This window comes from Ceratotherium simum, chromosome 21 (assembly GCF_057802395.1).
Source record: "Ceratotherium simum simum isolate JZ-2026a chromosome 21, ASM5780239v1, whole genome shotgun sequence".
NCBI lineage: Eukaryota > Metazoa > Chordata > Mammalia > Perissodactyla > Rhinocerotidae > Ceratotherium > Ceratotherium simum.
In genome coordinates this window covers 43,839,296-43,853,100 of record NC_141920.1, presented here as the reverse complement: position 1 = coordinate 43,853,100, position 13,805 = coordinate 43,839,296, and the positions used below count along the sequence as shown (strand labels likewise).

The following is a 13,805-nucleotide window of genomic DNA, read 5'->3' as shown; positions in this document are numbered from 1 at the left end:
AGTAACTGGTGCAGAGCCCAGGAATCCATTCAGAGATCCCGCAGCCATGCTCCATCACTGTGATTTATTTAGGCTGTCCCTTCGTATGCATAAGGGCCTGGGCACGTGACTTCTTACTTGCCAAAATCCAAGGAGACTTTGAGTCAAGTTCTGCCCTCTTAGATTTAAAGGGAGACCCGAAATGTCTTCTTGGTTTTGGAGCACTCTTGCTCCCTGTTCTCTGCAAGGCTCAGTGGCAGGCAGCAGGCACCCCCATTTGTCTGCTCCCAGCTGGAGTGGGCAAAGAGTGGGCTCAGACTCCAGGGCCTGACAGGCCCTGAGATGAACAGTTTCATCTTTCGTCTTACTCAACATATGTGAGTAAGTTTTGGTTTCTGTGCTCAAAAGGGCAGCTTTGACCAGGGTCGGTCTCTTGGGGTCCTAAATTTTCCGCCTGACTTTCGTAAGAAGAATCAAAGTTTGGCCTGGTCCAAAGAGACGAGCCATCCCCCATTTGGGGCCTTATCTGTAAAGGAGGATAATTCTGCCTTTGCTGCTTGAAGGCAGAGGGTTAGACCCGATCATCTTTTCAAGTCCCTTCTCATTCTAGGAATCAACTCTTACATCGTTTGCAAATCAGAAAATGTACTGCTCATGTGGAGAAAGACAAGCAGGGCTGCCTGGAGATTGGTGCTAGAAGCTCGGGTTGCCTAGCAACGGCTGACAGGGGTGGGGACTCAACACCCCTTCCCCAGGAGCCTGAATCCAACTTCTCACAAGTTGCTGGTGCTGCATTCTCGGAGAACTCCCTACATAGCAGGCATCTGAACTCACACCACGTGTGTGGTGCCCGAAGCCTGCATGTTCATTCCTCAAACACAAGGGCAGCCTCTGGCTTGCACTAAGAGAAGACAGAGTATCAGGTGGGCAGGGACCTTCACTGATGCTCACATCCTAGGGGTGTCCAGCAGGACTGATATGTGGCTTCTCCGTGGGATGGTGAGGACAGAAAGGATGGTCTCCTCCTACCTGTAGCTTGGAAGGTTTCCCAGTAAAGCCCATTTCTTGGTCTACACTGTGTGACTTTGCCTACCTTGTCTCAGTGTTAAAAAGTGAAGTCACCTTACAAATTAGCAAATCTTGAGTGGGAACACCCTGTTTGCCACATGTTCTAAAATACATTGCTAGATAGCCAGCTTGGCAATGGTTTTCCTTCATTTAGCTGGTTGTGAGTGTTACTGGAGTGAAATAGCCAACGATCCAAAGAGGACAGAGGGAAGTTTCAGGAAGAAGAATATATATATACCCCTATTTGGTATCTGAGTAAACCACTGATGGGTGCAGTTGGGTGCTGGGGCATTGTCCTCTCCTAGGGATGTAGTTTTATGGGTGTGTGTGTGTCAGTTAGGGCCCATGGCTCATTTAGAAGCGTCCCCCAGAGTTCATTGGCCCTGACTATTCACAGGCTCTCACAGCTGCTTTTGCCTCCATGGACACCTGATGTTGGGTGGAGAGACAGGTATTAGTCCACCCTGCAGAGCTGGCCCTCGGCCCTGAGCTGGAAACATACTTAGCCTCTAAAGCCAGTGCAAACACTCCAGCTGCCTCGGGAGCAGCCGCAGATGTCCCAGAATGCCTCAGAGTGCAGTTGCCATACAAATCTGTGGTTGCCTGGAAGGAAAGATATTGAGTAATGAGTGAATAAGTCGCGCTATTTTGAACCCCAAAACAATATGGAGCGAGAATTATCTATTTATTTTATTTAAACTCTGCCTTGTTCTGAAGAAGATTAAGATGAAAGTAAGGATAAGCTTAGCACCCATCTATCTATCTATTTTGGCATCCATTTTATCTGAGCTTCCCAGTAGCCCATGCAAAAATGGACACATAATCAGTTATAGTTACAGTGTCCACAAGATAAAAATAAATCAAATTTTCAGAAAAGCATATCTGCAGTTATTCCAGAGACTAGAGAGACACTTATTTCCTGGATCCTAAAAGGAAATACTACAGCTAGAAAGTGACAAGTCAATACTACCACCATAGTCAATGCAATGGTGAGTTCTGTTGCATCGGGAGCAGCTTGGAAAGCCCAAGGGCCACTGTGTCATCATTTCTTTTCTCTTCACAAAGGAAAGGGGGCATTCCCAAAGAGGGAGGAATAAACATGCTCAGCTAAAGTTTGCCTAGAAGTACAGGCTATAAAAAGAGAATGTTTTCTACATCTAAAATTCATGGAGAAATTGACACATGTTGAGTCAAGATAATCGATGGGTGAGTCATCACCTCCACAACTCTTCTTAAATGTAGGGACCGATCAATTGGGTTTGAAAGGACTTTCACAAAGAGAAAAACCTCATTCTCACTGTTGGTGAGAGCCAGGGTTTTCATTCAGCTCACGGATAAACCATAGGAATTCTCCTTTCTCCTCTGTTTGTTTGTAGGATCCTCAAGTGGCCCTATTATTTTGAGGAACAAAGTATCAGGGGATTTAAAGGCATTTATTGGGGAAAATTACAATATTCAGAGAGAACTCAAGGCCCTTCCCCAGCCCAAGTAGAAAGAGAGTCATAGACAAGGTTGAAAACAAAGTGACGCCATTGGGAGCCCCTTGAGGTAAGGAGTGGAGCTTCCAGGGGGAGGAGTGAAGATTACAAGGGAACAGGATTGGAGCCTCCCTCGTTTGTGCCTTTCTGCTGTGCTTTCTCCCTTGCTGCCCATACAGCTCTTGGGACAGGAGAGCGGAAGCCTCTTTCTGCTTGGGAGGAGCCAGCACACTCTGTATCCTCTCCAAGACCCAGGCAGAGCTAAAGAGGGCTCACGGAGGGAGCCAGGCCCAGGTCTGCGTCTCCTCTAGCTCAGGCGATCTCCCGGCTCTCAGGAGAGGCGGGCCAGCCGGCTGAGGTGGAGCCCAGGCGGGGCTGGAGACTGAAGCACTGGGTGTATAATGATTGTGTTCCGAGTTCCCGTCCTTGGGAAGCCCCAGTGGAGGTGGGTGGCCAGTCAGGATGTGACTCAGCAGGACTTTTGAGCCACATACTAAATTCCTGGCTCCGATGTCTGAGGAAAGGCTGATATGTGACTGAAATAACCAGAGAGGAAAAGACTCAAAAAGGTTCACTATGCTCTATAGACCTATACTTCTAAGGGACTTGGAAAATTCACCCTTTTACCTAGTTGCCCAGGAAGGGAGAGCTGCTCAGAAAAGTGCAATAATCTAAGTGTGATTCTTAACCTTTGTGTTTTTTTAATCATGGACCCATTTTAAAATATGATAAAACCACTACTCTTCCCTTGAGAAAATACACGTGTGCCCAATTTTGGGGGGTTTATGGGCCCAGAAAAGTCCATCCATGGACTTTATTTTTTAATTACTGTAATAAATGGATGGGTTCTTGGCTCAGACGGTGTGGTGTTGTGATGCCCCAATTCTTAATATTAATTCTCCTTATAAGCGATGTGCTGGGGTGCCTTTTTGATAAACCAGAGTTGTCATTATTTGTAAGCCAAAACGATAAATAAGACAGACAGTCTACGGAAAATGAGCCGCAAGGGGGTCATCACGTTCTCGCTCCCAGCTTGCTCCTCGTATATCTCTACCTTGGTAACAAAGCATTATCAGGCCTGGAAGAAAGTCGATGTCCCCTCAGAACTCGCGCTAAGTCTTTGAGGGAAGGGGGAGAGCCCCTGCCTTCCATGACGTCACACAGTGTGCGCGCATGACGTCACACAGCGTCCACGCGTTCCCCCGCCCCGCAGAGGGCGGGGGGCCCTCAGAGTGGCCGCACTCACCACGCCCGCCTCGGGGTTCCGCTTCCTGCCGTTGCTGAAGGTGGAGGCCAAGGTGGAGGAGCAGCTCTCGTCGTACAGCGCGGTCCTGCCGTCGTTGATGGCCGAGTTGATGGAGATGGTCCACATGCTCGAGGCGTAGCCGTCGCAGTTGCAGTCGTCGTAGCTGCCGCCGTCCCCCGAGGCCCACACGTAGATGCTGCCTTTGCCGCCTCGGCCCTGCGGGGACAGGGAGAGAGGCCGCCAACTCCCGCGCCTGCAGGCGCCCGGGCTGGGAGGGGCCGGCCCCGAGGGGCAGGACTCGGGCTTCCCCAGCAGCGGAAGGACAGGGCTGGACTTGTTTCCATCTGCCCTTGAAAACCACTCCTGCCGGCAGGGCGCTGTGAGGGCTGCTGTTTCAGGAAGGATTCTCTATAAACATCCGAATTTACAATTTAAGTTGAGGATAACGAGGTAGAGAAACTGGAAGAATCTCCTTAAAATTCACAAATGAACTGCTTCTTGAAAAAACTCTAAAGATAGTACATGCTCAGGGTAAAAAAAGTCTAGGTGTACGGAAAGGAAAATGGGAAAAAAAAATCCCCCTAGAGGTAATCATTATTATCCAATTCGTATGTGTTCTTTCAGACATTTTTGTTCAGCAAAAATGTAAGTATATGTATATACACACACATTTATACTTAGCTATATAAGAAATAAAGGATATATATATTTCATTTGATATATAGTTGTATATCTGTTATATATATAAATTTACATATATGTAGATACTGTAAGTATAAAATACAGATTATATTCTAAAATATGTAAATCTTACAGATTATATATATGTGCATATATATGTGTATATATATGTATATCCTATTTATACATATATAAGATTCTAGTATAATATTTTATATATATTTTACTCATTTGGATCATACTAGAATCCTTTTAAACACAATATTATGTGATATTTTACCTGTGCTAGGGAACACCAAATATAGGAAGAAAGTCTAATATGATCAAGTGAAACATACAGCAAAAAGAAAAAAAAAAACATAATGATATGCACAATGGTTATTACCATATGTTAATTAGTTATAGTTGGCAAGCTTTGTCATAAATACCTACAGTTAGCATTGCTCTTCTGTTCAAACCGTGTTCCTAGTGCTTATCTTTTTCTTTTCCCATTCCCTGTCTTCTAGGAGTATTCTCTGTACCTCCACAACCCAGGAGTGGCCATTCCTTCTGGCTTCCTACGTGGGAGCCTGGGGCAGTAGGGCTTCGAGGGCAGAGAGGAGAGCAGGGTGCATGTGAGAGGTGAGCGGCAGGTATGCAGCCTCCATCCTCTCCACAGCCTGGCCCAGGGCGGCTCAGTAACCCTCTAGGGCAAGAAGACAAAGAGAAAGTCTGTCCCTGCGTTGCCACCAGGGCTCCACGGTCCTGACTTAGTGGTTTAAGGGCGGAGATGCCAGAAGGAAGGGAGACGACTTCTGATTACCTCTGAGGTCTCCCTGCCTCCTGACAATGAGAAATGACTTTTCGATTGCTTCTAACAGGACTTGCAGTTAATTAGCCTGTGATTACCGAGTCGATACGTCAACAAAGATATATTCAGCCACTAGCTGGGAACCATCCTCCGTGTCTCAGTAAATCTATACTGGAACACTCCACCAAAACAAGCAGCTGCTCTCAGAAACCAGACAGAGGGAACGTTATCATCCTTACAATAGGCGCAGAGGATCACACTCTCAAACAGACTCAGCCTTGGGCTCACTGTCAAGAAATGGCACCTTCTGAAAGGTGAACCGGATGTGAATCAGGGTAAGTGAGGAGGCCCACCATCTGTGGAAATTTCCCCTGAACCAGTCCACAGGTGGGCTGCTGTGAGATGAAGCAACATTTGCAAAAGGAAATCAACGCTACAAGGTTGCTCACCTTGGTGTAGGGAGTGTGGTTGATTGACTGTGACCCTAATTTTTCAGGCTTCTCTGTATTCGTGCCCTTTACAATTTGACTTTGCAGCCATGCGCATCAAGAGGAGGGGTCTATTTCCCACCCTTTGAATCTGAGCTGGCCTCCTGCCTTGCTTTGGCCAACAGAATGTGGTGGAAAGTGGTGCCATGTCAGTTCCAAGCATAGGTCTTAAGTAGCCGTATACACTTCTGCTCTGTCTCATAGAACTCTGTTGCACCACGGGAACCAACATGAGTTAGCCTGCAGGTTGATGACAGACGTAGCCCAGTCAAATTCATGGCCCTGGCTGACAGCCAAAACTGCCAGACATGTGAGCGAGGCCATCCCAGACCAGCCAGTCTGTAGCTCACCCTCCACCTGACCAGAGGTGCATGAGTGAGGCCAGCTGAGATTAGCCAAGGCTGGCCCAGATCAGCAGAACAACTCCACTGACATGTAGGCTCATGAGCAAAATTAAATGGTTGTTATCTCAAGCTACTGCGGGGGCAGTTTGTTATGTGGCCTAGCTCACTGATACACAGAGAGCAACTGTCAGCCTGTTTCTGAACAGTAAGCAGCAAACAGTTTTGTATTGGACTGTAAGACTTGCCCACAAGAATACTTTGATTCCTAGGAATGTTAAACTTCGTTTTCCTAATCAAGATGGAACACATGAGGCAATCGTACTTATACGCTTGCTTCTAATGATAGGGTTAGATATTAGCACCAAATAGTCCCTGGTTTCTGGGGAAGGTGGGCTAGTGAGGAGAAAACTCTAGTTCTGGGGGCAGATGAGTGGGGAAGGGGCATCTGTAAGAGGACTGAGAGCTGGTTACGGGGTGGGTCGTTAACCCATCAGGACAGCACCGTTTCCTGTTAAAACGATGCCCCAAGATCCAATTCTGCCTCCCCACCTTCACCTCAACAGGAGCTGGGCAGAAACCGAGACAGAACAACTATGACCCACATTCAAACATAATCAGTTGGAGGATACAACAGGAAAAACTAGGATAATAATCATAGCAAGCACTTCTATGGCACCTACCACATGCCAGGGACTGCTCTAAGTACTTCACATGTTAACTATTGAATCTTCACAGCAATCCTATGTGACAGCACCATTTATGCTAGCCATACAAGGATAAAATATTTAGGAAGAAAGTCAACAAACTAAAAAAAAAAAAAAAAAAAGCTAAGTACTAAATAAGACTTTGAAACTCTGTGGAGGGACACAGATGAAGATTTGACCCAATGGAAAGACACATCAACACATCATGTTCTTGGATAAGAGATGTCAGTTTCCCCAAGTTAATTCATAAATTTAACATCATCCCAATAAACAGAATGTATCAACTGAGATTCAGTCACACAGATATTAGCACAGTGGGCAATTCAACAGAGGGACTTTTATTCATGGAACAAATGGTAAAGAAGAACCAAAAACCCAAATGGAGCATGGGAGGTCACCCAGAGATTTGGAACTCTCTAAGATCCCAGAGCGGAGGGATGAAGGGAGGAGAGGCCCAGGAGCCTGCACTGCAGGAGGCAGTGGGGCCTGCAGAGGGGGGCTGTCTGCTGAGGGTCTCTCGCCCTGATTCTGCAGCGTAGGCTCAGAGCATAGAATGGCAGTCAGATTTCTCCACACTGTTTACATTGGAATTGCCTTCCCTCCCTTCCACTTTTTTTTTTTTTTTAGGAAGGCAAGTGCATTTAGATGAAATTAAATATGTGGTGCAACTCCACTTTGAATTCTGTCTTTGAATCAGTCAGTCTTTGAAGTCTAGGGGGATTAGTGCCTCTCAAAAGTGTTCATCAAATGAGAATTTTTCACCTAGGCACTACTGATGGTATTTAACTACTATGGTTCTCAACCAGGGGCAATTTGGCACCCTGGGGGGCATTTGGCACTGTAGGAGACGTTTTTGGTGATCACAACTGGTATGTGTGCGTGTGCGTGTGTCTTACTAGCATCTAGTGGGTAGAGGACAGGGATGCTATTAAACTTTTACACGGATAGGACTGCCCCCTGCCCCCCACTACAACAAAGAATGATCTGGCCCAAAGTGTCAATAGTGCCGAGGCTGAGAAAATCTAACCTACTGGCAAAGGGCAGTGAGTTGGAACTTGCTGGTTCTAGGGGCGTAGCCTCAAGTGGCCTCTCACAAGCCCAAAATTTCTTAAAAGTTCATGCAGATTTTATATTTTGCTCATAACATAAAAATAATGTCACAAATTGCTTCCATCATCTTGGGTAAAGTTCCAGCTAGAGACTGGTGTTGGCTCCTTGTGCCCCCAGCCCATTTCACCACCTGTTCCAGGAGGTGAAAATCCCACTGTGAGAAGCCTGGGGCTAAAGTGACTCAGTCCCTCCACCTAACCACTGTGAAGTGACTTGGGCTATGACCAGACCCGGCCCGGGCCCACTGGTGGTATCCTCCTACAGATACTGGTGAAGACAGCCTGGGATAGCTCGCCTTTCCCTAAACACTCAGTTATACTAACTTTTATTTTCCAGTTACCTTGACATCTTAATACAACATTGACATACTTTAAAAAAAGTTATTATATTTTTTTATTATGAAAATCATATTCATTATAGAATAATTGGAATCTAGACTATGAAGCAGAAAATAAAAATTCTTTATAATCTTCCATGAATAGAAAATCACTGGTGATATTGTGTGGATTCCTGCCAGTTTTATATATAAATGCAAAGTATAAGAACAGGTTTAAGAACGAAAGTGGGATCATAAAATAGATCCACTTTTGTGGCCCTGCTTAAAATGTATTTCTCACTTACTGTTATGTCATTAACATTTCCTCATGTAATTAAAGATTGTTCTACACTGTAATTTTTTATTAGTCTTATTAAATAGCCATTCCATAATTTATTTACTCCTTTTCTTAGACATCCATGGGAGGCTGTTTCCAAGTTTCAAAGTGTTGCAACGGACATCATTTCATGTATGTCTTTGCATTTCTGTTTATTAGGCAGACTTTCTAAAAGAGGGACTTTTTGGTGAAAAGGAATGAATATTTGAAGATTCTTGATCCATACTGCCATATTATTGCTTTTTATAAAGCTTGTTAACAATTTATATTTTTACCAGCAGTGTATAAGAACTCAACATTCAGCCCATGTGGGTCAAGAGTTAGAATCATAATTTTTTAAAAATAGTTTTGCCAATTTGATGGACCAAAATGGTACCTCATTGTTTTGAGTTATATTTTTTTCCACTTACCAGCTGAGTTTATCTTTTTGTATCTTTACTACTCATTTGTATTCTTGCTTTATGAATAGCTTAGCAAAGCAGCAAGTCCTCAAAGATAATATCCTTTGCCTAATTTTTTCTTTCTATTGATTTGTTAGAGCTCTTCCTCTATTAAGGACCTTAACCAAATTTCTGTTATCTATATTGCATATATATTTATCCAGTTTTTTTTTCTTTTGTATATGGCATTTTGACTTGCAGAAATTTTTCCACTATGTTCCTTAAATCTATTATTTTTTACAAATACATATTCTAAAAACCATATTGTATTGTGTAAACAATTTATTGATTTACAAATATTGCCTTTCTGCACTCACAGTTCATGAAACGATTTTACTCTATTCATGAACATCTGTGACATTTGTGTCTTTGTCCTCACTACATCACTGGTTACCTTTTGAGGCACCTAGCAGTTTTTCTGGACTCATTGTGTAATCAGTGGTGCTATTCACCAGTTATTTCTAGCTGTCCACTGTCTGGGCCCATGATAATGTCTCCTTGTGGTTGGGTGGGATCTTGTAAACCATTTTAATCAATGAGTTGCGATTGGGAGTGACAGATACATAGTATCATTTCTAGGCTGAACCATCTACTGGTCAGTGCTGGATGCTGCCAAGCTCTCTCTCCCTCTGCACGGTGACTAGCAATGTTCCAGATGTCAGCCCTGGTCCCCGAGAGACCGTGATGAGCACAGCCCTCTACTGACTGCGATGGATGTATGGCTGAATGAGAAAGAAGCCTTTGTGGTTTGAAGCCTCTGAGCTTTTGGGGCTGCTTGTTACCATAGCATAAAGTAGCCTCTCTTGACTGATACAGTTCATGGTGTTCACTTCCATTTAGGTTACATCAGGTACAGCATTTAGAAAAAAATCTCTGTAATGCAATCCCTGGAATTTTTGTCCCAAACCATAAGTAGCCATTTATATAATATTAGAGCGGCTGTTGTTTCCACTTTTCCTGAATGTATACTCTTTCTCTTGACAACTTAACCACCTACTAAATTGCTTTTTATTTTTTAGTGCGAATAAAAAGCTTTTGAAAGTGAAAAATGTTAAGCACTACCAAAGTAGAGTGAATAGTATAATGAATCTGCATGTATCCATTGTTCAGCTCTAACAATGACCAGACTTGCAGAAATTTGGAAAGATTTTGTGTAGTAATATTTATATATTTTTTTGGTAAATATTTTCTCTTTGTTTAGAAAGTGCCTCTCTGCCACAGTATCAGTGATTGAATTATATTTTCATGTTGCTGTTTTGTGTTTTCATTCTTTATCCACTTCTATTCTTTTCTGTACATGGAGTGTTGGAGGTGGTGGCGAAGTCACACAGGGCCTTAAGCAGGGGCAATGGGTGAATGGACCCTCCCGCAATGAGCTGGGTTTACTCTCAGAGAACAGCTGGCCAAACCTACAGGGAGAAGGGGTTGGATTCCCAATTGGCATCCCTTCAAAAACAGATGATGAGACCAGGACTTGGGAGCCGGTAGTTAATTTGGGGGGAGGTGATCTCAGGAAGCACATGAGCTATGGGGGAGCATGAGGGGGAGCTCACACTAAGTGTGAGCTGATGAGCAGGGTCCCCCTGTGGGCAAGCAGGGTCAGTCCCTCTGGAGACCCCTGTGAACCTGCCACTAGGAAGTGCAGCTGGCGGTTGCTCCTGGGGTGTTAACTCCCCAAGGTCTGGGCTGTGTGAGCACTGGGCAGCACACTCTGGTGGTGCCCAGAAGACCCTCAGGCAGAGGAGCAGAGAGAGGCCGGCTGGCTGGCTCGGCCACCGGATCCCAGCGTCTGCCTCGCGCCTCCATCGGGTCCTCGGGAGTTCAGCAGGAGTGGGGTGGGGGTGTCAGATCCAAACGAAGCCAAATGAAGGGATGGTGCTGTTGCCCTTAGCCTCTCACTAAATCCTTCACTCAAACCGTGTTTAATGGCCCCTGTAGTCACCTCTAATTATTTCCTTCTTGCCATATATCCACCTTGGAGGTAAGACCCCTGTGCAATCCTATCTGCTTTCTAGCAGGATCCAAACACACCATGACTAACCTTCCTGATGTCATGGGGGTTGGTGAAGGATTTCCATTCACGTCAATCTCTTCACCTGGTTGGGTTTCTCCCTGGGCCCAGATGGGTCATCACCACCAAGAAGGCCAAAGGGTGAATGCCTGGGACTGGGGAGTTCCCGAGAAGCCGGACTTGCAGTGCCAAAGCTGGAAAAGTCCCCGGCAAAACACCAGAATGGTTGGCCACCCCACCTAAGGCTGACCAGCACTCAGGAAGGGTTGCCTGAAATCCACCAGCCTTTTCTTCCATTTCTCCTTATCAGAAGTGAAAGGAGGGACTGTAACTGCTACAACCATTTCAGAGGCCCAATTGCAGACTCCACGCTGCGGCAGCCCCTGCTCAGTTGCGAGCCTTTGCCTGGTTTCAGAGCACAAATCACTGCAGGCCCACTGCTCTGATTAAATTTCAGCAGGTGGCACCAGGGCCTCGCCTTGCCCAGGCCTGATTAATCCGTCTCCTCCGGCAGCACCCCCCCCCCCCCTTCTGGACGGTGGCTTTCAAGCCACCCTCTTGCAAGTGACTCCTCTCCAGTACATTCCAGTCGAAGATCTGGGCTCTGTGCCTGTGCCCTTTGCAACCCCCCAGGGAATAAACGATCAGGGCTCTGTGTCCTCTGTGCCTCAGAGGATGTTCTGTAGAATTGTCTTTAAACATTCCTAAGACGGCCCCTCCGGCAGCAACCCTGAAGTGTGATTAACAAGAGGTTGTAAGGCGGGTAGTCATCAGAGCCAGTCCCAGTCGCGCCAGGGTTGCGCTGGGCGGCTGCGCTTCCTCAAGATGTGGAAAGAAGTTCGAGAGTCAGCCGTCACTGTCAAGGCCCTCTAGTGCTGTCTGAATTCACCTGTGGTTGTCAGAGCAGTGTAAGATGCTGTGTCCCCAAATGGCTGGGTTTGTTGTTCCTTCAGTCTCTTTGCAAGGGCTGCATCCTTTGCTGACCAGCAAGCACGTTGCCTTACTGGTCCCCTATTACCCAGCGTGCGATGACTCTAAGTCTCAGATTAGGTTTTGCTCAAACTGCGCTCTGGACAGTGTGACGGATGCCAGTGGGCGTCAGCCCATATCCCTTAGACCTTATACCTTCTGTGCACTGGAGATGTCTAAATGCCGACATAGGCATCTCTCCGTGTAAGGGCTTTCTCCTGAGAGGCTGAGGGCTGCTCTGCACACCTGCCGCACGGTCGGATGTGCTGGGGCTTTTACTTAAAAAACAGTGACCTTTACCCCAGCTCCCACGCCATGGGATGGGATAGTGTCAGTGTGTGTCCTATAGGGTTTTCCAGTTACCTGGTGGGATTAAGCTCTGGTTGCTCACAGTGGTAGCTGGTTCGATAACACACCCTTTCTTGTCCCTTTCTTCCCTCTCATACCTCCCCATTCAGTACTGGTGTTCCCTTGACCTCCCAAAACCACTACTTGAACTCCCTCCTTGTCACAGGGTCTGCTTCTGGGGGATCCCAGACTAAGACAGAAGTCAATTACTGCATGTCTCCTAATTCAGCTACTTCCCATAGTTAATGTGAAGACTGCTTTAACTGGAGATTCAACATGTAGCCTATAAAGTTGAAGAGGAAAAGACTGAGGTAAACAAAGGGAAAAAAGTTTCCTTCTTCCCTTCCTTCTTGCCTGCTCCTCGCTGCCTCCCTCAAGTATTTATTGAGCAAACTCAGGAGACCCAAACTCAAATCCCTCAGGAGCCAGACAGGCGATGTTTTTGTGTGAAGCAGATGTCATACGATTGGGAGTGGTGGGGTCTGTGGCAAACAATACCTTCCCAATAAAAGTCTCTTATCCTTCTTTTCCTCTTCCTTTCCCTTTGTATCATTATTCTGTTGGCCAAACAAAACCTATCTGCAGGATGCTAAAATTCAAGGACAAGCATAAGAACGGCCTTCGTGTGATAGGTAATTATCTGACCCCTTTGTTAGGTGATCACCTTTTAGAGGTGGATTTTCCTTTAGAGGAGACCAGACAACTAAAATAACTGAGAGGAAATCTTCGCTAATATATTATACATCATGAAATTCACAAAATTCTACAATACTGTCCAAAAAAAGGTCACCTTGAAACAAAGAAAGAATCATTGCCACAGCCTGGGGGAAAGTCAAATGAGGAATCATGTATTTTTCATGCTTCACTTTCTAAAATATTTACACGCTGTCATCTGAAGATAAGTTATAAGTTATAACAATTTTTCTCTTAAGTTTTGGCGTGCTTGGTATGCTCTGCAGAACAATCACACTTGAAAGGGCCTTTTTAGTTGCAGTAGGAGAGAGAATACTCAGACTGGAGATGTGGGGGAGCTGTTCAGAAGTCCGTGGAGAACTACAGGAGCACGGGGGGTGCACTGCGTGGAGCACCATCTGCATTGCAAATTTGGACTGAGGGCAGAAGTCTCCTGACTCTCTTTTGGCCTCGGGCGTCAGAAAATGCTTGTCAGTGAAAATGCATGTCTTCTGCCAAGTGTTCCCCTGGGTACCTGCTGTCACTGGGTCCTGGGCTTGGACGGGCAACCATTTCTCTCCAGCCACACAGTGAATAATGCAATAAGGAAACAACGTTTCATTCTAAAAACTCCTAGGTTCTGGACATTGTAACAGGGCTGCACCACCACCTCCCCCAACCCCGATCCTGTTGATAGACGCCCTCTGTAAACTGCACTGTGCCACCCGAATGTCAGGGATCCTTGCTGCATCTCAGATGGGCTGAACGTCAACGGCCAATTGGCATAACCTTGCAATACAACACAACTCCGTTATTTCCTAAAT

At 45.8% G+C, this 13,805-nt stretch overlaps 1 protein-coding gene across 1 annotated transcript in view; it reads right to left on the bottom strand.

The window, feature by feature from the left end:
* PCSK2 (proprotein convertase subtilisin/kexin type 2) overlaps window positions 1-13,805 on the bottom strand; it is a 243,014-nt gene that overhangs the window by 20,084 nt on the left and 209,125 nt on the right. The window contains exons 9-10 of the mRNA XM_004433731.3: window positions 3,772-3,987; window positions 1,550-1,650 (exon numbers count right to left, since the gene is read on the bottom strand). Of these exons, the coding sequence (XP_004433788.1) occupies window positions 1,550-1,650; window positions 3,772-3,987 (317 nt within the window). The remainder of the gene's footprint in view (window positions 1-1,549; window positions 1,651-3,771; window positions 3,988-13,805) is intronic.